Source organism: Podarcis raffonei, chromosome 8 (genome assembly GCF_027172205.1).
Source record: "Podarcis raffonei isolate rPodRaf1 chromosome 8, rPodRaf1.pri, whole genome shotgun sequence".
NCBI lineage: Eukaryota > Metazoa > Chordata > Lepidosauria > Squamata > Lacertidae > Podarcis > Podarcis raffonei.
The window spans coordinates 16,499,899-16,523,710 of record NC_070609.1 but is presented as its reverse complement, the minus strand read 5'-3'; the positions used below and the strand labels follow the sequence as shown (position 1 = coordinate 16,523,710).

Here is a 23,812-nt window from a genome sequence, read left to right as displayed (position 1 = left end):
CTGGACTTCCCTCCTCCCCTTTGTGGGTCCTATTGTTAATAATTTCCTCCTGCATCTTATATGATAATCCAAACCTTTTACATCTCCATTGTGTCCAAAATCCACCATTAAGCTACACGTGCTATTCCAATTCTACTAACGATTTTAGCTGTTTACAATGGTTTTTAAGATAAATTATAATTTCCCCCCATTCCTCATTAAAATTTTGGTCTTCCTGATTGCTGATTCTTTCGGTCATTTTACATATTGCTGTATATATACAGCCCAGGATAGATTCTACATCCAAGATGGAGAACCTGTGGAACTCCATATGTTGTTGGATTACAACCCCCATAATCCATGACAACTGGCCATGATGGCTGGAGCTGATGGGAGTTGGAATCCAACAACACTTGGAAGAACACAGATCCCCCTTTGCTGTTCTATAGGGAGATAGCAGATCACCTTCAATTGAATCTGCTCTTGCTGTTGGTCTCTTGCTGTTGCTCGCTCTCACCAGTGCTGTTGTTATCTCCATGTATCTTGAGATCTTCCACAAAATCTTCCCTCAGCAGATCAATAATAGACATCATGAAGACCTGCTGGAATGCTCTCCCCAGCAAAGAGATAGAGAATGGGGGCAAAACGGATGTTGCAACAAACACCAAGGGCAGTAATTAGTCAAAAGGACCACTTTCACAACTTCAGGCACCTCCTTGAGCAACTTGGAAACTTCATAGAGATGGCAAGGGAGATAACAGATGAAGAAATGACACCACAGCAACTACCAGGACTCTGTAAGGTTTTCCATTCCTTACTAATGTTTTCTTTTTCATGTCCCAACCCGTCCAGAAATAGAAGCCCATTATGATGAAGAAGGGAAGCGGGAAAGCCAGCAGGAACCAAAGTAGAAAGAAAGCTCATGGAGATCCACCGGAGGAAATACAAATGCAGTGGTACCTCGCAAGACGAATGCCTCGCAGGACGAAAAACGCGCAAGACGAAAGAGTTTTCCAGTTTTTGAGTCGTTCCGCAAAACGAATTTCCCTATGGGCTTGCTTCGCAAGACGAAACGTCTTGTGAGTTCTTGCGAGTTTGTTTCCTTTTTCTTAAAGCCGCTAAGCCGCTAAGCCATTAATAACCGCTAAGCCGCTAATAGCCGCTAAGCCGCTAATAGCCGTGTTTCGCAAGACAAAAAAACCGCAAGACGAAGAGACTCGCGGAACGGATTAATTTCGTCTTGCGAGGCACCACTGTGATCCTTCTCTGCCTTTTGAGTTTCCCATAAATCCTATGCTCAGGTTGTATATATGTGAATATAGAAACTGTATATCCTAAAGCAGGCATAGGCAACCTCGGCCCTCCAGATGTTTTGGGACTACAACTCCCATCATCCCTAGCTAACAGGACCAGTGGTCAGGGATGATGGGCGTTGTAGTCCCAAAACATCTGGAGGGCCAAGTTTGCCTATGCCTGTCCTAATGGCACCACAATCTCTGCTGACCTTCATTCCAAGGAAACCAAACCCTAGAGAAGCACTTAGAACCCCCAGAATCTCTCACTGCTTGGAGATTGGAATGGCATGTAACAATAGTAATTGGACAAAACTCTTGTCTATTATACAGTCATACCTCATGTTGTGTCCGCTTCAGGTTACATGTTTTTGTGTTATGTCCCACAGCAACATGGAAGTACCGGAATGGGATACTTCCGGGTTTCGCAGCTTGTGCATGCGCAGAAGAGCTAAATTGCGCCATATGTGTGTGCAGACGCGGCACTTCAGCTTGCATCAGTTCCGTGTCACAGACGGGCCTCCGGAACGGATCCTGTCCGTAACACGAGGTTCCACTGTATGGGCTAGAGCAAAGTTCTTCAACATTAGGTCCCCAGAAGTTGTAGGACTCCATTTCCCATAATCCCCAGCCACTGGTTGGGAAGATGATGGGAGTCAGAGTCCCAAAACATCTGAGGACAGAAAGCTCCCTGGACCTACCTGTTTAGATTGATTCGTACCTGATCCAACCTGATTTGGACACAGAATCCAAACTGAAATCCAGAAACCCACATCTTCTGTAGTTCCATTCATTTGCACTGCCAGATGCATTTGCCTTTTTCTTTTCTTACCTGGATAAAATTTGGATATATGGTCGCCCTCAAGAAGGGTTTAAGGCTGCCAAATGTCATACAGATCAGTCCAGAGGTTTTTGTGCTAGACAACTTTAAAGATTGCTTTTTTTGAAATGTAAGAGAGAGGGACAAAGAGACTGTGCAGTTGCTTGAGTGCTAAATCCTGCCAGTTCTTGTGCACCTGTCTGGTCTGTTCCATGGAGATTTAAAAAAACAAATCCAAGCTTTATGTTTTAGGTGCACATTGTTTGTATGGTGATGGTTCGCTGGCTTTTCCTGTGCATAATCTAATGGGCTGTGTGCATTTGTGCAAGATTTCCTGATGCATTTACATACACATGACAAAGCACTAACAAAGGCAAGACACATAAGTCAGAATAGAATTGTAAATAAAATGCAAAACTAAATAATAATCATCATCATCATCATCATCATCATCATCATCTAAGGCCAAAATGCAGCAGGCAGGGAGAGATCATGGAAATGACATTGCTAACAAGACTGATTGGGAAATGATTGGGAAACTATCACGCGGGTATTGCTGTAAAGGATAAACAAACGAAAAACTAAGTAAATGTCACCAAACTCTTTCTAATATTGAGAGAGCCATAAGTCCAGCTTTCCTTCTCCCACTTCCCACCTGGTCTCTCTCCTTTTATGGTGGTGTTTTGCAAATCAGCAACACTTTGCCGGCTACCTGGCTTTCTTAGAGAGTGTTTCGAGCTCAGGATTGGACGGGAACCCTCCAAATTGAATCCAGTAAGGTTCAGAATTTGGGGATTCAACCAGATTGGTTGCACAGCATTTGATCCTAACATAGGCCTGCAGTATAAACAAGGAGGCATCTGGGATTTGGCCAGGACTTAGCAGGAATCGGCAGTGTTAATTCATTTGTTGAAACACATCACTGCAGACTCATGGGCAGGATGAGAAGTTTTTCTGGGGTAAATTCTGACGCATCTTCAAAAGACAACAAGCAGTGTTGACCAACAAGTTGGATGTCTTTAGACATCCAGTATGTCTCAAGCGGGAGATAACCAGAGCATGCACCACTCTGGCGAGACAGTCCGCAGGCAGATAGGGTCTCAGCCTACGTACCAGATGGAGCTGGTAAACAGCTGCCCTGGACACAGATTTGACCTGTGCCTCCATGGACAGCTGTGAGTCCAAAATGATTCCCAGGCTGCGCACCTGGTCCTTCAGGGGCACAGTTATCCCATTCAGGACCAGGGAATCCTCCACACCTGCCCGCCTCCTGTCCCCCAAAAACAGTACTTCTGTCTTGTCAGGATTCAACCTCAATCTGTTAGCCGCCATCCATCCTCCAACCGCCTCCAGACACTCACACAGGACCTTCACCGCCCTCACTGGTTCTGATTTAAAAGAGAGGTAGAGCTGGGTATCATCCGCATACTGATGAACACCCAGCCCAAACCTTCTGATGATCTCTCCCAGCGGCTGCATGTAAATGTTGAAAAGCATGGGGGAGAGGACAGAACCCTGAGGCACCCCACAAGTGAGAGCCCAGGGGTCTGAACACTCATCCCCCACCACCACTTTCTGAACACGGCCCAGGAGGAAGGAGCGGAACCACTGTATGACAGTGCCCCCAGCTCCCAGCCCCTCAAGACGGTCCAGAAGGATGTTATGGTCGATGGTATCAAACGCCACTGAGAGATCCAGCAGAACTAGGAAACAGCTCTCACCTTTGTCTCTAGCCCGCCGGAGATCATCAACCAGTGCGACCAAGGCAGTTTCAGTCCCATGATGAGGCCTGAATCCCGACTGGAAGGGATCCAAATGGTCCGCTTCTTCCAGGCGTGCCTGGAGTTGTTCGGCAACCGCTCGCTCAATCACCTTGCCCAAGAATGGAAGATTTGAGACTGGGCGATAGTTGGCCATCGTGGCCACATCTAAAGATGGTTTTTTAAGAAGCGGTTTAATAACCACCTCTTTCAGCGGGTCTGGGAAGGCTCCCTCACGGAGGGAAGCATTCACCACCCCACGAAGCCCATCGCCCAGTCCTTCCCGGCTAGCTTTTATAAGCCAGGATGGGCAAGGATCCAGGAGACAGGTGGTTGGTTTCACTCGTCCAAGCAGCCTGTCCACATCCTCGGAGGTAACAGATTGGAATTGATCCCACTCAACTTGACTAGACAGAACTCTAGCACTCTCCCGCCCCGGCCCTGCTCCCACGGTGGAGTCTACTTCTTCCCGAATCTGAGCGATTTTATCTGCAAAAAACTTTGCAAAATCATTGCAGGAGAACATGTGGCCCATACTGGGCCCCGATGTTGCAGGTGGTTCCGCTAAATTGTGAACCACCTGAAAAAGTCTCCTGCTGCTGTTTTCTGCAGATGCAATAGAGGCGGTGAAGAAATTCTTCTTCGCCGTCGCTATTGCCACTTGGTAGGCTCGACGTTGAGCTCTAACCTGTGTCCGGTCAGATTCGGAATGAGTTATCCGCCACCGGCGCTCTAGCCATCTCAACGATTGTTTCATTGCCCTCAGATCCGTGGAAAACCACGGGGCTGTCCGGGCTCCATGCAATCGGAGAGGGCGCTTCGGAGCCAAACAGTCAATAGCCCTGGTTAACTCCACATTCCAGCGGGCCACCAGGGAATCAGCTGAAAGGCCATCAACATGGGATAAAGCATCCCCTACCACTCTCTGGAAACCATTTGGATCCATTAAGTGGCGGGGGCGGACCATCCGAATTGGTCCCACCTCCCTGCAGAGGGGATGGGTCGCAGAGAAGTCCAGTTGCACCAGGAAGTGATCTGACCATGGCACTTCTTTCGTTTCGCTTTTACTTAGTGTCAGATCACCAACATCCATAGAGGTAAACACCAGGTCCAAGGCATGTCCGCGGCTATGGGTTGGGCCAGACTTATTCAGGGACAGCCCCATGGAGGCCATGCTTTCCACGAAGTCCCGAGCGGCCCCTTGTAAGGTCGTGTCGGCATGGATGTTAAAATCCCCTAGGACGACCAAGCTAGGTGTCTCCAGGAGAACATCCGCCACGACCTGAAGCAGCTCGGGCAGGGAATCCTTGGTGCAGCGGGGAGGTCGGTACACCAAAAGGAATCCTGTACTGCCCCTATTGCCCAACTTCCATTTACATAATGTTTATGTAAATGTTAATAGCCTACTACATCTTGTATAAACTCATTCCAAATGTTATCGTATTTATCCACCTGTCAGGGAACTGCCATCGGAGCTAGAGGCAAAGGGAAGGCTCCAGAGGGATGCCGGAGAGAGTCCCAGTAGGGAGAGAGGCAGCCCATCTGCTGGGGAAGGAAATCAGCGTAACACCAGTGGAGAAGGGGGGCAGATGGGGGAATCGGAGAGGAGGCTCCAAGACTCCTCGCCGGAGACCAGCGGAGAGAGTACGGATACTCCGCTCCCCACACCCTCCCTGCGCAGAAGACTTCCGCGCAGGGAGAGTAGGAGGAGACTTGGCGTCAAAGAACTTCTTTGCTGGAAGAAGTTCAAGAAACGCCCACTGACGGATTCTGCCAGCGACTGAGACAGCCACGAAGCTAGAGGCTGTCCAGACAGAGAGGGTTCAACCAGGTAACCTAGCCAGGAGTGGCGGCAACTTACGCACGAGCAACCCCTAGAACCATTACAACACCAAACTGGGAGGGGTGGCTAACTCCCCAGAGGACAGGATCACACTTCAAAACAACCTTGACAGATTAGAGAACTGGGCCAAAACAAACAAGATGAATTTTAACAGGGAGAAATGTAATGTATTGCACTTGGGCAAAAAAATGAGAGGCACAAATACAAGATGGGTGACACCTGGCTTGAGAGCAGTACATGTGAAAAGGATCTAGGAGTCTTGGTTGACCACAAACTTGACATGAGCCAACAGTGTGACGCGGCAGCTAAAAAAGCCAATGCAATTCTGGGCTGCATCAATAGGAGTATAGCATCTAGATCAAGGGAAGTAATAGTGCCACTGTATTCTGCTCTGGTCAGACCTCACCTGGAGTACTGTGTCCAGTTCTGGGCACCACAGTTCAAGAAGGACACTGACAAACTGGAACGTGTCCAGAGGAGGGCAACCAAAATAGTCAAAGGCCTGGAAACGATGCCTTATGAGGAACGGCTAAGGGAGCTGGGCATGTTTAGCCTGGAGAAGAGGAGGTTAAGGGGTGAAATGATAGCCATGTTCAAATATATAAAAGGATGTCACATAGAGGAGGGAGAAAGGTTGTTTTCTGCTGCTCCAGAGAAGCGGACACGGAGCAATGGATCCAAACTACAAGAAAGAAGATTCCACCTAAACATTAGGAAGAACTTCCTGACAGTAAGAGCTGTTCGACAGTGGAATTTGCTGCCAAGGAGTGTGGTGGATTCTCCTTCTTTGGAGGTCTTTAAGCAGAGGCTTGACAACCATATGTCAGGAGTGCTCTGATGGTGTTTCCTGCTTGGCAGGGGGTTGGACTCGATGGCCCTTGTGGTCTCTTCCAACTCTATGATTCTAGGATTCTAGGATTCTATGAAATAATATACAGCATGTCATGCGTGATTCATCTTATATGACCCTCAGTTGTATTGAATGGAAAATATCAACATGCACTGTAAAAACTGAAGTCAAATCACTGGTACGTTGGTTACTCGCCGATGGAACGCTGGAAGAAGGAGAATAATGAGAATTAGAACCTTTCCAAATGCTCAGGCCCAATCTTAGTCTCAGCTCCTTTATTCTTTTTTTGTCTCCTGTTCTATCTTAGGAGCTATGGGGCACCAGGAGCAGTTTTAAAGAGACCCTGTGTTTTTAGTTATTGCGCGCCTCTTAAGAGTCATGTATCTATGTGTCTCGATTGGGTTATTCTTGTTTTTATTATGTATTTTGTGCTTTTATATTGTGCTTTTATAATTTGAACCACACTGAGACCTGCGGGTATAGGGCGGTATAAAAGTTGTTGTTGTTGTTGTTACACTGGCTACCACTTAGTTTCCATGCTCACAGTGCTGGTTTTGACCTATAAAGCCTTACGTAGCTCAGGTCTGCAATATTTTTATTTATTTGGACTACTGCTTGGACTACTGCAATGAGCTCTAAGTGGGGCTACCTTTGAAGGTGACCACTACAACTAATCCAGAATGCGGCAGCTAGACTGGTGACTGGGAGTGGCCGCCAAGACCATATAACACCAGTCCTGAAAGACCTACATTGGCTCCCAGTACATTTCCGAACACAATTCAAAGTGTTGGTGCTGACCTTTAAAGCCCTAAACAGCCTCGGCCCAGTATACCTGAAGGAGCCTCTCCACCCCCATCTTTCAGCCCAGACCCTGAGGTCCAGCTCCGAGGGCCTTCTGGAGGGTCCCTCATTGCGAGAAGTGAAGTTACAGGGAACCAGGCAGAGGGCCTTCTCGGTGGTGGCACCCGCCCTGTGGAATGCCCTCCCATCAGATGTCAAAGAAATAGACAACTACCTGACTTTTAGAAGACATCTGAGGGCAGCCCTGTTTAGGGAAGTTTTTAATGTTTGATATTTTATTGTGTTTTTAATATATTCTGTTGGGAGCCGCCCAGAGTGGCTGGAGAAACCCAGGCAGATGAGCAAGGTATAAAAAATAATTAAAAAAATATTTATTATTACATTTATATACCACCTTTTCTTCCAAGAATCTCAAGGTGGTGTACATGGTTTTCCTCCTCACCCCCACCCCCATTTCATCTCCACAAAAATCCAGCGAGGTAGGTTTGGCTAAGAGATGGTGCCTGGTCTGAGGTCAATCAGCTTCATGGCTTAGTGGGAATTCTAACCCTGCTCTCCCAGGTAGTAATCCAACACTCTAACCATTACCTCAATGACCACCTCTCCCCATATGGGGAGACCTTACTGGTTTCATCCATCTTCCTTACCCAAGAAGCTGCCTTTTTCAGTGGTGCCCCTCTGTCACCTGTGGAATGCTCTCCCCAGAGAAACATGCTTGGCACCACTACCATCCATGTTAAGGTTCCACGCTAATACAGTGGTACCTCGGGTTACAGACACTTCAGGTTACAGATGCTTCAGGTTACAGACTCCGCTAACCCAGAAATTGTACCTCAGGTTAAGACCTTTGCTTCAGGATGAGAACAGAATTGCGCAGCAGCAGTGGGAGGCCCCATTACCTAAAGTAGTGTCTCAGGTTAAGAACAGTTTCAGATTAAGAACGGACCTCCAGAACAAATTAAGTTCTTAACCCAAGGTACCACTGTACCTTTTTTATTCAGTTTGGGAGTTACAGTGAACTGTGTGGTTATTAGCAATGCCAATAACTATAATAGACTTCCGGTTGAGCCCGACACCAGCGCGAACGGGGATTCTCTTCGCTGAGAGAATCCCGGGTTTTCCGAAGGAAAAAGGGGGTGCTACAGGGCGCAGTAGCCCCCGAAAATACTCTCTGGAGGAGGTCCAGGAGTTCTGGTTCCCGCGGATGCCGAACGCTAACCGCCCGGCCGTCAGGTAACCCCTATTGGGGCGAAGAGAACGGCGAGCAGGGAAGCGGGCTGAAGGGAAGCCATTGCTGCCTTCGGAAAGCGAAGCCCCGAGTTCGCAGGGGAAGTGCTCAATTCTCAAAATATAAGAAATTCGGACCTAATTATAACAAAAAAAGAACGGATTTGGTGTAAGGAAGGATTCGGAACTGAAAGCTAAAACAACGGAGGTCGGCTTTCTCTGAAATCAGCTCAGACGCAGGACTACAAGCAGAGCTGGAAATGGAAAGTGAGTTGCCGCTAGCGGCTTTGATCTCCTTGCCCCTTTGAAAACTTTCTAAAGTAACGGTTACTTTTTAAAGTAACTGTTGCAGCGGTAGTGAGAATATAAGTTAAAAAAAGGGAGGGAGGCAGAACTTTTAAGCCCTCGAGGAAAGAAAGTACGGAGTCAGGAGGAGTCCGTGATAATCGGGATCTGTGACTCTTTGAATATCTGCGCAACAGAGCTTAAGACTCCATTGTTACTATTTATAGAACAATGCTTCTTGTTGGGAACGCTGAGAAGAAGGAATGATTTGAATGCTGTGCCTACAAGCTTTGTTTGTTTTTGCAGATTCTTGTTGCTGCTTTTTCGTTTCTTTTCTTTTGTTGGAAGGAGTACAAATTTGGCTTCCTTTTTTTAAGCTTTGGGAGGAAAATAAGTAAAAAATTGGCCATAAATCGCTGTTTAAAACCCTGTGGACAAACAGGGAACTACAACATGTTTTTTTCGGAACTGGCTATTTTTGATTGCTATTTTCACACATTTTTTTTTTGGCCCCCAAGCTTAGAAATTGGTTAAATTATTTTATTTGAAACTACCCTATTTTGGAATCTATTTAGAATTGGATTAAGACTTTTCTTATTGAGACTATTGTATTGAACCTCTGTTTAATTGACTTCCTTTTTGGTCTTTGTTGCTGTTTTGGCAAACTCCAAATTTTTCTTTTTCTTTTTTATAAAATTGTGACTTTGGTCTGTCTCTATCTCCAATTTGAGAAGAATTATTGAGTGTATTTGGATTTAATTTTTGAGATAATTTAAAAATTTGGATTTTTGGATTATCATGGAGAAGAACTATCTATAATTCGGATTATAAAAATTATTACACCTGACCAATTTTTTTAAAATATATTTATTGACTCTTCTGTTTGGATTATTGTGGATTGGACATTTTGGTTTTGGCTGCTCTTATTTAACTGGAAATAGCCTAATTGGTGGCAGAAGAAGGATTAGCCTAAGTGGTGGCGAGAAGAGAAGGGTCGTACCATCCTACCCCTATTAATAACAATTGGATTTATTGACTACACCCTTTCCGACTCCCAGGGGAAAAGGACCATTTGTTAATTGACATGCTATTGTCTGATAGCAATAATCTGTATATTATTTTATTTGGTGTATAATAAGTGGTTATAAATTGTGATTGGGAGAAGATGAAGAAATCGGGGGAAGGAACCCCGGGGGACAGGAAAGGGTCAAAACAAGAGTCAGATTTTAGAGCGGAAATTTTGAAGATGTTTGCAGAAATTAAAGAAAGTGGAAAAAAATTGGAAACTAAATTAGAACAGGTGGATAATAGAATTGGTAAAATGGACAAAAAAATTGATGAAACAGTGAATGAACTTAAAGGGCAAATAAAAGAGGTAACTAAAAGAACACAAAAATTAGAGGAAGGATGGAAAAGAACAAAATTAGAAATGAAAGACATGAAAAAAGAGGAAGAGAGGATGAAAACAGGTATGTCAGAGATGAATAAGACCCAGGAGGAAGTTTTGGATTCGATTGCAATGAATGAACTAAGACAGAGAGAAGGTAATTTGAGGTTGAGAGCAATACCGGAAATACAGGGAGAGAACATCAAAGAGAAATTAATAAAGGAATTGGCACAATGGTTGGAGATAGAGCAGGAAGAGTTTGCAAAGACAGTTCAAAGTGCATTTAGATTGAGAGTAAAATCAGTTAAAACACGGAAAGTACCAGGAGATTGCCTAATTACGTTTAAAGATAGAGACATGAGGAATCAGATATTACAAAAAAATAGAGAAAAAAGATTAAACATTGATGGGAATTACATCATCATTTTTAAAGATATTCCAATAAGACTGTTGAAACGAAAAGAGCCATATAAAGCATTTGTACAAATCCTCAAGAGAAACAAAATAGAATTCAGATGGGAATTTCCTGAAGGAATCTCATTCTTCTATAAAAGTAAGAAACACAGACTGACCAGTCCAGAAGAGACAAGTAAGTTCCAGAGAAAATATAAAGAACTAAGAACAGAAGAAGATGAAGAAAAAGGAGCTGTAGGAGGAACAGCACTAGGAGGACCGGGCTCAAGAGCAGGTGAAGAAAAAGAGGAGAGAGGAAAGAGAACAGACGAAGAAGAGGAAGAGGTGGAAGAAGAAGAAGAAGAAGAAGAAGAAGAAGAAGAAGAAGAAGAAGAAGAAGAAGAAGAAGAGGAAGAAGGGAAAGTAAAGGAACAATAAATCTAGAGGAAAAAAGATCATATTTAATTTAAGAGGCAAAAATGGCATTAAAAATTTGGAACTGGAATATTAACGGAATGAATGATAGGAAAAAAAGGAATAAAATTGAACAACATTTAAAAAAAGAAAATTTGGACATAATTTGCCTACAAGAAACCCATGTGGCAAAGAAACATAGAAAAGTTTTGATCAACAGAAGATTAGGGAATGAGTTCATTTCTTCTGACAAAAGTAAGAAGAGAGGAGTGGTAATATACGTGAGGAGTAAAATTGATGCCCAACAAATCTTTAAAGATGAAGAAGGAAGAATTATTGTGGTACAGATCAAATGGCAAGGCGAAAAAATAATAATTGTCGGGATCTACGCACCAAATGGAAACAAGGTTGATTTTTTTAGAAATTTGGAAGAAAAGCTGTTCGAATATGTAGACCAAAAGATAATAGTACTGGGGGATATGAATGGAGTGGTGTCACTGGAAATGGACAGACTAAGAGCAGCAGGAATTAGTAAAGAAGGAAAACTTCCAAAAACATTCTTTTCACTGACAAAAAGCTGCAACTTAATAGACATTTGGAGATTGAGACATCCACTGGAAAAACAATTCACATTCTACTCGGATCCGAACCAGTCAATGTCAAGAATTGATCAAATTTGGGTCTCAAATGAGTTAACTCCAAGAATTAAACAAATAGAAATCCAACCAAGAGTAATATCAGATCATAGTCCAATAAAACTAGAACTACAAGGATATGAAGAGAGAACATTCAGATGGAGAATGAACGATTACCTTCTAGATGATCAAAAAATTGTGGAGAAAGCCCAAAAATCTCTGACGGATTATTTTGTAAACAACTATAATAAAGGTACGAAAATCAACACGGTTTGGGATGCTAGCAAGGCGGTTATGAGAGGATTTTTTATCCAGCAGAATTCTATCAAAAATAAAAATAGAGAGAAAGGAAAGAAGGAAATTCTAAGACAAATAATGGACAATGAACAAAAATTGGTTAAAAAACCGAACAATGAGAAAATAAAACAGAATATAAAGGCGTTGCAAGCACAATTTGCGATGATAATCAACAAAGAGGTGGAATGGAATATAAAAAAAATGAGACAAAGGAATTTTGAATCGGCGAATAAATCAGGAAAATGGCTAGCTTGGCAAATCAAAAAAAGGAAAGAACAGAGCACAGTTAACAAAATCATCGTGGAGGGAGAAGAAATAGACAGCCCAAAAGGCATTAGAAAAGGATTCTTGGACTTTTATAGACATTTATATAAAAGAACAGAAAAGAATAATATGAGAAAAATAGAAAGATATTTAAAAGAAAAGATGGTGCAGAAGATCCCGACAGAAAAAAGAGAAAGGCTGAACACCCCAATTGAATTAGATGAAATAAAAGAAGCTATAAAAGAACTTAAGAAAGGGAAAGCTCCAGGACCGGATGGATTTACAGCAAGATATTATAAAGAAATGAAACACATCCTGTCGTTGCCTTTGAAAGAAGTGATGGACAATATTCTCAAAGAAAGAGAAATCCCGGAAACATGGAAGGAAGCATTTATCACATTTATCCCGAAACAAGACTCTGACTTAACACAAGTAAAAAATTATAGGCCTATTTCACTACTCAACACAGACTATAAAATTTTTGCAAGTATTTTGGCGAAAAGGATGAAAAAAATATTTAAGGATATTATACATAAGGACCAAGCGGGTTTCTTACCTGGCAGACAAATGAGAGATAATGTAAGGAATATAATCAACATTTTGGAACATTTGACTGCCAGAAATGAGAAACAAGCGATGTTAATATTTGTTGATGCGGAAAAGGCCTTTGATAACATATCTTGGGATTTTATGCTGAGAAGTCTAGAATATATGGAAGTAGGGGAGGAATTTCTCAACGGAATTAAAGCAATTTATACGGAGCAGAAAGCTAAATTAATTGTAAATAATGTCATTACAGAGGAAATTGGGATATCTAAAGGTACACGACAAGGGTGTCCACTTTCACCATTGTTATTCATCATGGTACTGGAGGTTTTTCTAAAATCATTAAGGGAAAATGAGGCAATAAAAGGGGTTGAAGTAGGCCGGAATGAATATAAAGTGAAAGCCTTTGCCGATGATCTGGTTATAACGGTAGAAGATCCCTTGGAAAGTATGAAAAATATACTTATGGAGGTAGAGAGATTTGGTCAAGTGGCAGGATTTATATTGAATAAGAAAAAGACTAAAATAATTGTTAAGAATATGGATTCAGATAAGATTGAAAATATACAGCAGCAAGCAGGTATAGAAGTGGTGAAAAAGGTGAAATATTTAGGTATTTGGATAACCCCCAAGAATATAGATTTATATCAGAATAATTATATACCAGTGTGGAATGGGATAAAGAAAGATCTGGATATGTGGGGACGAATGAAATTATCATTTTGGGGAAGGATCTCAACGATAAAGATGAGCGTGCTACCAAAATTATTGTTTTTATATCAAACAATTCCGATAATCAAGGGGACTGGGGTTTTTAAAGAATGGCAAAGAGTAATTTCAAGGTATATTTGGCAAGGAAAGAAGCCAAGAATTCAATTTAAGTTACTAACTGATGCAAAAGAAAGAGGAGGCTTTGCCTTGCCAGACTTGAAACTGTATTATGAAGCCTCAGGTCTCTGTTGGTTAAAGGAATGGATAAAATTAGAAAACACAGAATTGTTGGATTTAGAAGGATTTGATAACAGATTTGGTTGGCACGCATATTTATGGGCTGGAAAGAAGAAAATCCATAGAGGTTTTGGAAACCACATTTTCAGAGGACCGTTAATAGAAATATGGGAGAGGTATAAAAACCTACTCGAAACAAAAACTCCACACTGGTTGTCGCCATTAGAGGTTATGACTGTTAAAAAAAATCAATATGAGAAAGAATTGGATCACATATGGAAATTTGATCATTAAAGAAGGGGGGAAATGGAAAATGAAACCCTATGAAGAAGTGAAAGAATTTGTGTATGATTGGTTACATTATTTCCAAACAAATGAAATGTTTAAGAAAGACTTTAAAGAATATGGATATGCAGAGAAGGATTCTAAATTTCAAATAGAAATAATAAATAATGAATATAAAAACTTATCCAAAATGTACAAAATATTGCTGGAATGGCACACAAAAGATGAAGAAGTTAAATCAGTTATGATAAAATGGGCCAGAGATATTGGACATAACATACAATTTGATGATTGGACAAAACTTTGGAATGAAGGTATTAAATTTACTGCATGCACTGCATTAAAGGAAAATGTTATGAAAATGATATATAGATGGTACATCACACCAGTAAAACTAGCAAAAATGTACAAAACATGTAAGAAGTGTTGGAAATGTAAAGAAAAGGACGGTACATTTTTTCATATGTGGTGGGAATGTAAGAAAGTGAAAAGCTTCTGGGAGCTGATATATAACGAGTTGAAAAAAATGTTGAAATATACATTTGTTAAGAAACCAGAGGCTTTTCTTTTAGGAATAATTGGTAATGAAATAAATAGAAAGGATTATAAAATTTTCCAATATGCAGTGACAGCGGCAAGAATATTATTGGCCCAGAATTGGAAACAAGAACAAATACCAACGTTGGAGGAATGGAGAACGAAGCTGATGGACTATGCAGAACTTGATAAACTGACTGGGAAGATCAGGTATCAACGAGACCAAAGTTTCATCGAGGACTGGAAAAAATTAGCAGATTATTGGGAATGTATAAGTGACAACGAAATAACGTTAGTGGCATTTAAAGAAGCTCTGTAATAGAATAAGAAATATTGCAAAAAAGTAAAATATAAGAGGGGGGTAAGCATAAAGGTAATATTAAAATTTGGAAATGTGTATCAAAAAATTAGAATTCGAATGATTGTCAGAGAAGCTGAAGGAAGTCAAAAAATTGGAAATTTATTGTAAATTGCTAATGTGATATGAATGCATGGAAAATTAATAAAATATATATTTAAAAAAAAGACAATAACTATAATAGATTTAAACTACATGCACCCTTCACCATAAGCTCCCAAGCAGGGGCGGAGGAAGGGGGTGCAGTGGGGGTGGTCCTCCCCATGTGTCACCACTGGGGGATGACAAAATGCCAGGCAGCACTCCCCACAGGCCTGCAGCACGCCTGAGCCATGCGTCTCTCCTGGGAGTGACGCCATGGCTTGGGTGCCGCAGGCTCCATACTGCCCCAAACGGTCCACCCACTGCCTCCCCCCAGGTGTAGGGCGGCTGAGTGGGAGGAGGCAGGTAGACTTGGAGGCCCAACGGAGCATCCTGTCTCAACTCGGGGCAGGGTGCGCCGCCCCAGGCCCTCTATCAGCTTGCTCTGCCGCTGCTCCCAGGGTGGGCCACAACAATGTTAGAAACAAAAACAATTGCAGCTAGAGTGAGTCATGTGGTGGAGCTAATCTTTTAGTGGGGTAGGTAGAACTTGTGCATTTTATTACATTACTAGAGAAGCATTTTAGGTATTTTCTATGGCACACTGTTTTCAGTTTTCTGGTTTGTAATTGTCGTTTTTGCTGTTTACATTTCATCTTGATCACTTTTGAGTATAGACTATCAAATGTTATCAGTGATGATGATGATATAGTAATGGTTAAAAACCACCTCTATCTGATCTCTGGGGAAAGAATACAACCCCAGAATCTCTGGTTCCAGAATATATTACTCACCTAAGAAAGAGTAAAGGATGCCCCCTGAAATGGCAAGTGCAGCAATGACCCCGAAAACAATCCCAGAAATCATCCCACTGCTCAGCTCCGTCTTGTCTTTCTGTGGTGATTTGGTCACTGCACCTTGGATAATGATGGCGACATTTTATTACATTTCTATATCAGACACCTGGCCGAGTTTTCTGGGCAGTTGCGTAAACAAGGAATTGCAAAATAACACCCACACGAAAACCAGAATAAAATCCCTCGGAAATAAAAGATTTCCGAGCCTTTTGGATGCTCACCAGATCACAACTCTCACCAGACCTGCTCTGCTTTTGCCTCGCTGAACTGTCAAAATATGGCCCTGGAGAGATGTGTTTGCTAGTGTGTGTGTGTGTGTGTGTGTGTGTGTGTGTGTGTGTGTGTACAAAGAAAATTGCAGTGGTTGCCTCAGCCACTTTTGCCTGTGACTATACGCATCATTGGCATAGGGATCTCAGTGCAGAACCTGAAGCACCCAATGTGATCTCCCTTCATCGCTTCCTGTGTCAACCTGAAACTTTGCAACCAGCTTCAGCACTGCCTGTCTCATCCAGCGGTTCTGTTGCTCTTGAAAGGCAACTCTTAAGGGAATCGGCACATCTCAGCAAGCAACTTCACTCATGTAAAGAGTGCCAGAGGGAGTGTGTCAGTCCACAACGATTGCATGGTTGATTAACTGAAGGCATCATTATGTCAAGGTGATCACTGGAAGCAAAAGGGAAATTGTAGCCCTGACTCCTGGTTTACTTTGGCCCCACCACCCAATTTCCCTTTTTGGCTTTCCCCACTTTTAGCAAGTGCCTTCAGAAGGTCTGCCATAAGGCAATATCAGGATTGTGAAGAGGGCGGCATCCTTTAAGAGTGATTTATTTATTTTTTGTATAAAGTGTCTCTTGCATGGGCTGAAAAGTCTAGATGCATGCATGGGGGAGAGAGGGGCAGATTTAGACTCCCTCAGAGCCAACTCCATAGATTTTCCTTGCCCATGACCAATGGTCTTCTGGAAAGGTTCCCAGGAGAAAGGGGCAGGCAAGAGACCATCTCAATACCTGCTGCTGCTGGACACTTCCTCCCAAACAGAGCCATCCACCATCAACTGCCCTGTGGGAAGGATCCCAGGAGAAAGGTGAAGATAGCTCAGGTTAGAGCATGGTGCTGACCACGCCAAGGTTGCAGGTTCGATCCCCATAAGGGACAGCTGCATATTCCTGCATTGCGGGGAGTTGGACTAGATGATCCTCAGGGTCCCTTCCAACTCTATGGAATAAATGTGGGTCCTGCTCCAGCTGCTCTTTCCCTTCCCCTCCACAGGATCCTGTCAGAAGAATCCCAGGAGAGGATGGGTGTGACGTTAACATATGAGAGTGCTGGAGGTGAAATAGTTAAACAGGTTACCCAATCAGGACCAGGGGGTGGAGTCAGAGGGACTATAAAACCAGCTCTGGGAGGGGCAAAGGGAGGAGTCCGTTGGGAGTCGGGTGGTTGGTTGGAGTGGGAGTGAATTGGGATAGAGTTGTGGGTAGGTTGATTTAGTGTAGCGAAATAGGCTGAGTCAGGAATAGTTAGGGGCTAGGAAGACAAGTAAATATCTGAGAAGTGGTTTAGTGAGTGAGAGCAGGTAGTGGAAGTTATAGGTCTGGATAGGCACCCCATGAATGTAATTGACCGATACTGTTTATGAAACCACATGCAATAAATATACAAAAGTTTATGTTCCAATTTGTACCAGGTAGGGCCTGGGTGGAGGCAGCGAGAAATAAAGTGGTGGCACAGGGATCAATAGACAGTGAAACGTCCGGGGACCCTGTGTGATCGCCACAATGGGACATAGGAAAAGACCATCTCAGAGCTTGCTCCAGCAGAACCATCTCCTCTTCACACACAACCTTTGTGCCATCAACTGCCCTGCCTCAGAGATCTCAAAAACTTTTAAAATATATTGATATTGTTTCCTTTTGTGGGTGGGGTTAACTTTGGAAGCATTTGTATCCTGAAAGCTGGCATATAAAAATTTGCATTCAGATAAACACAATTAAAAATGATATGCAATCCTTGGGCTTTCTCCTGGAGATGTGTAAATGTTAGCAGACCATGCATGAGACTTAAAGATGAAGTGGAAAGGCATGCTTACCGGTACTTGTCACGTTGCGCTCAGAGGAGACGTTGATTGTGACCGCCCCATATTTATTTGCTCCGGTGCAGGTGATTAAAGGCTTTTTCTGGCCATCTAAGTCTCCTGGCCAGCTCAGGGTGCTGGTAACCGTGTTGCCCTCAACCCAGGAGAAGAGTTTCATGGCCCCTGATCTCATAGTCTCATTTACAAGCTTCCCGTCCACATGCCATTCAATTTTGGATGGAGGCCAGGAGTGGATAGAACAGAAGCATAAGTGTCCTTTCTTCTCATACTGGCACGTCGTGCTCCCCATGGTGGTGGTGGCCTCAGGGGGATCTGGGGAAAGATTTTGGAAAGCCAGGGTGAATTAATCCAATCCTGGGCTATTAACTTACCTGGCGTAGCTACGACAGAGCATGAGAGGCTTCTGGGATGCAGAAGGCGAGCCACAGCAGTAAACTCTGTCTTATGCAGAGGTCACACCTGGAATGGGGTAGCTGCATCCCAAAATGACCTGGCCAAGCATTAGGAGAAATGGGAGCTGTAGTCCATATCTTCAGGCATGGGGTGTAGGCTCTTGCCACTGGCTTGGAGTAAAGATTGATGGGGCTTCTAGTTCAGACAGCTCTGCTCACAGATGTAGAGCCAGAACAAAGGCCAGTTGGGTGGTGGAGGGCAAGTGTGGTGCCAGCATATAAAAGGAACGTAGAGGGTACCTTTTATCATATGCAGTGGTTATGTAAGATAACAAAATCATTTTGGGAAATGATATATAATGAACTGAAAAAAATGTTTAAAATAACTTTTGTCAAAACAAAAAAACCTGTAGCCTTTCTTTTTAGGAATTATAGGTACTGATATTCCAAAAGATCAGAAAAGACTTTTTATGTACACGACAACAGCTGCACGAATGTTATTAACTCAAAGATGGAAAGAAGCAACAATCTTGACTAAGGAAGAATGGCAAGCCAAACTGCTGGACTTTGCCGAAATGACAAAACTGACTGGGAGACTGAGGAATCAAGAAGATAAGGACTTTAAAAAAGAGTGGGAAAATTTTATAATTTACCTAAGAGACCATTGTAAGCAAATCCAGACATTAGCTGGACTTCAAGAATCACTTGTAAAGCAATGAGGTTTGTGTATAATTTAGAGAAATGAAAATCATGGAGAATATAATGATATGTAGATGGTTGTTGTTGTTGTTTTTTTTAAAAAAACTGTTATTAGGACCCATGAAAGGGATGGGGAAGGGGGAGCCACAAGATTCAGAGAAATGACTATACAAAGAATTTTGCTATTAAAAAAATTTTCAATAAATAGATAAATAATAAATAAATAAATGGAATGTAGAAATGATCCTGCCATGTACAGGCCAGTAAGTCTTCAAAACATAATACCATTGTTGTTTTTTCATGTATAACACGTCCCTGTGCATGAGATGCCCCCTATTTTGGGGGATGCAAAATTGAGAAAATGGGGGGAAATTGCCCTGAGTTGTTGAGCTTTCTTGGGGGCGGGTGACCCAGGGTTATTGAGCTTTGGGGGCTGTTGGGAGTTGGAGTCCAACAACCTCTGTAGGGCACCAGATTGAGGGAAGGTAAACTTGTGCTCTTAGGGGATGAGGTGCATGGCAAGATTGTGACACAGACCCCGCTTGTCATAAAGTGGGGGCACTGAGGGCACCAAAAAGGGAACTGGGGAACCCAAGGGCAAAACAGGTTGTGGGGATCTGATCTTCAGGGAGATGCTGAGGGTTTGTGGATTTGAATGCAGTGGAAAGAAAAGAGAGAGCTACTCACAGCCAAAGGCAACGCGGGTGGATTGATGGACTGTTTTCTTCAAGTGTTGGTATCTGACGCTGCAGGTGAGGACTTTGCCCTCATCATCTAAGGAGGGCGTAAAGGTGATGTCACCTCCGTATGTCTTACTCCAGTCGCCCGCTGCCGTTTGCCAGAAATGTTTGACGTGATTCTTTAAATTGGCATTCCAGTTGATTTGGGGTATATTCTCTGGGCACATTCCTGGCACGATACATCTGAAAGTGGCTGGTTTACGCCAGACTGCCTCTGATGGCTTCACAATATTTGGCTTCGTCAGATCTAAAGAAGTGAGATTCACCGGGAAGGAGAGAGAAGAAAATTCACAGGGTATTGAGTAGGACGCACGAGCCCTGGATTAAGGGTGGGATTTCTCAGTCACAGACATTTTGCCACTCTTAACTCCCACCAAGGTTGCCATCCTTTCGTTCTCATGGGCCTCTTCCCCCCCCCACACACAGAGAGAGAGAGAGAGAGAGAGAGAGAGAGAGAGAGAGAGAGAGAGAGAGTTAAGAACTGCATGATATCCTGGAAACTAACAGTCCACAGGTCCTAATGCAGTGTCGGCACAATTTTGAAACATTCAAATCACCCTGAAGTGCTTCAGAATCTCTTGCTTCTAAATCCTATGTTTAATGCTCCTAGGAGAGCCACCTACCTGTCAAGAAAATCTGAGGTTGAGTATGAATTCGTTTACCGAAAGAAAGAAAGCTGAATCCTTCTCCTTTCTCAATTCGCAAATAGTACCAGCCCACATCTTCTGGCCCCATATTCTTGATGCTGAAGGAGCAGTCACCAGTCTTAGGATCTCCTGTTAGCTTGAAATGGGTCGTGGTAAGATTTTGATTTACGTTATTGGTGCAGACAATTTTACCGGGGATCCAATATCCGGGCCAGATCCAGCTGTGGGATTTATCTGCATCCTTAAGCCAAAAGGCATATAATGGCCCAGACTTTTCCATGAACCATCTAGGTGTAGTAAACCTGCAGGCAACATAGGCACAGAAACCTTTCTGTACAGTGATAGTTTGGACCACTTTGATGGAAAAGTCGAAGTGCTGGGCCAGCACGCCTGCCAGAGAGGGAATAAAAAAGATTTAAGTGTTATCTAGAAATGTACAGTTAAAACAAGCTCAGTGTTCTCCTCCTCTAGGGTAGCCACCTGAGCATTGCCTCCCCAAAAGAGCCAATGTTTTGCCTGCCCCTGAGAAAGGGCAAAGAAAGACACTTGCATAAAACTTGAATAAAATCTGCAAAAATAATCCTCAGATTACTATACTGGCTATCCCTGATTATTAATCACTCTCCTTGGAACTGTCCAGGATGCTGAACGACTTCTCTTAGCACGCTTGATTTCTGCTTCTTGCCATTTAAGAGGCTTTAAGAGGATCAGAAAGTTGGCGGTTCGAATCCCCGCGATGGGGTGAGCTGCTGTTGCTCAGTCCCTGCTCCTGCCAACCTAGCAGTTCGAAAGCACATCAAAGTGCAAGTAGATAAGTAGGTACCGCTCCGGCAGGAAGGTAAACGGTGTTTCCGTGCGCTGCTCTGGCTCGCCAGAAGTGGCTTAGTCATGCTGACCACATGACCCGGAAGCTGTACGCCGGCTCCCTTGGCCAATAAAGCGAGATGAGCACCGCAACCCCAGAGTTGGTCACGACTGGACCTAATGGTCAGGGGTCCTTTTACCTTTACCTTTACACTCCCTGCCTCTGAATCCCTTGCCCCAGCTATCTGCTCCAAACCACTGCACAACCCCACCATCCTCAATCTGACTTCATTGCCTAACGTCTTCCCCAGAACCTCCTCCTCCAACTCTGTGGAGCCACTCGTAGGCTTCAGCAAGGATGGAGACAAATCTAGAATCAGTTGACTCTGCCAGTCATTGGCTCTGGCTGTGTTTGCTGCGATCCAGTGGACAGGAACATTGGTTAAAAAAAAAAATCAAAGCATTTCCTCACCTTGTCAATTTCACGTCAGAAGGGACAGGGGAGAGGTGGTAATGGCAACAATAGCGGACAGGAAATAAGATAATGATGGGTGACTGGGGGGGGGCATAAGGACTTGGACAAATCATAAAAAGACAAAGGATTAGTGATTTTCTTCCTCTTCATTTCTGCACACAGCTCTTACCTTTGCAAAGTAAGGCAAGGATTAGGGTTGCCACTGTTGCCAGAGAGGATGCCAAACCTTTTGTCTTTGAGGAAGGATTGGCAACCTGCCAGCTATTCTTTGCCTCCATCATCTTCTGGCTACAAAGGAGATCTGTCAGAGGGAAAGAGGGAAGGGTTTGACAAGAAAGGAGAATTGTGACTACAGGCCACTGAAAGATTTCTGGTTGTGCTTGGGGAGGTCTCATCAGCGATCCTTGCAGCCCAATGCCAGGCATGTTTACTCAGATGTAAGTCCCATTGAATTCAGTGGGGCTTACACTCAAGGAGCTGTGCATAGGTTTGCGATCTTAGATAAAAATCATGCCAGTGGTAGGACTATTTTAATTTATTTGATTCAACTGGCAGGTAAATCTGTCAAAATTTGCTCCTCCATTTCTCACTTTCCCAATCTTAAGACCTTAATGATTCCACATCCGTTTATGAGGGGTTTTTTATATGTTATTTTTTTACTAAACTATGCATTATAATACACAATTTACCTCCTTACGTGCATTTTTGTAGATGGTACTTGACTGGAGCTGTACATCAAAATTCAGGGAAGTGTGTGAATGGCTGTGTTTTGTTTCGCATATTGTTGCAGAAAATGTGAATGGAGAAGACTCACCTTTAAGAGAGCCAGTGTGGTGTAGTGGTTAGGAGCGGTAGACTCGTAATCTGGTGAACCGGGTTCGCGTCTCCGCTCCTCTACATGCAGCTGCTGAGTGACCTTGGGCTAGTCACACTTCTCTGAAGTCTCTCAGCCCCAGTCACCTCACAGAGTGTTTGTTGTGGGGGAGGAAGGGAAAGGAGAATGGTAGCTGCTTTGAGAGTCCTTTGGGTAGTGATAAAGCAAGATATCAAATCCAAACTCTTCTTCTTCTTCTTCTTTAAATGAGAACCAAATTTCGAAATGCCCCATCCCTACCCAGATGTAACCTGAAATTGCTTGAAATGTGATTCAATCTCACCTCAAAATAGCAGCAGTTTGGAAGCCCCGCAATCAGCTGGATGGGGGGAAGAGAAGAGGGCACTGATGGAGTCTAAAATACTTAATGAACCTTGACGCGTTTTTATAAAAATCTATAAACAATGGGAAAGTCTAATTTTCCACTTCTCTCTCCTACCTCACTGCCTCTTATTCACTCTAAGCAGATTCCAACTGCCTTGGAATATTACATCACAAAGGATGCCCATATTTTTAAAAGGCAAGGAAATTCCACAGATTTGGATGAATCTATTCATTTCATACAAACATTTTATTTTGTTTTTTAGAATTGGAAGGGACCCCAAGAGTCATCTAGTCCAATCACCTGCAATATAGGAATCTCAGGTTTCTTTTTCTCAGTTTTCAAATATACCGTATATACTCGAGTATAAGCCGACCCGAATATAAGCCAAGGTACCTAATTTTAGGACAAAAAACTAGGAAAACTTATTGACTCGAGTTTAAGCCGGTTCACCACACCACAAACCTGGTGGTGGCGGCAGCGGAGGAGGAGGAAGAACAAGAAGCCCGAAAGGGCTGCTTTTGGGCTGCTTGCTCCTCCCCCGCCGCCGACAGCGGCAGAGGTGGAGGAGGAGGAGGAAGGAGCAGCTGCTCATCCCTCTGCCACTCGCAAGAGCAGGCATAGAAGCCCGGTTGGGAGAGGCACAGCACAGCACCTCTCCCAGCCGCGGCTCCTGTGCCTGCCCTTGCGAGAGGCGGGCAGTGGCAGAGGGACGAGCAGCAAGAAAGGGCTCCTCTCTTGCTGCTCATCCCTCCGCAGCTGCCTGCCTCACTCGAGTATAAGCCAAGGCAGGCTTTTTCAGCATAAAAAATATGCTGAAAAAGTCAGCTTATATTAGAGTATATACTGTAAGTGCTCTGCGTTCCCCCATTGTCATGAACTGGTTGGATGCAAAAGAATGG

The 23,812-nt window shown here is 43.5% G+C and overlaps 1 protein-coding gene across 1 annotated transcript; it reads right to left on the bottom strand.

The window, feature by feature from the left end:
• Nucleotides 1-6,644: 6,644 nt before the first annotated feature.
• LOC128418463 (sialic acid-binding Ig-like lectin 14) lies at nucleotides 6,645-23,011 on the bottom strand. The gene is made up of 7 exons (XM_053398164.1): nucleotides 22,872-23,011; nucleotides 21,884-22,015; nucleotides 20,412-20,825; nucleotides 19,736-20,035; nucleotides 17,952-18,269; nucleotides 15,797-15,919; nucleotides 6,645-6,749 (listed from the first exon to the last, which is right to left on the bottom strand). The coding sequence occupies exons 2-7, from the start codon at nucleotides 21,993-21,995 to the stop codon at nucleotides 6,712-6,714; spliced, it is 1,305 nt and encodes a 434-aa protein (XP_053254139.1). The 5' UTR covers nucleotides 21,996-22,015; nucleotides 22,872-23,011; the 3' UTR covers nucleotides 6,645-6,711.
• Nucleotides 23,012-23,812: the final 801 nt, after the last annotated feature.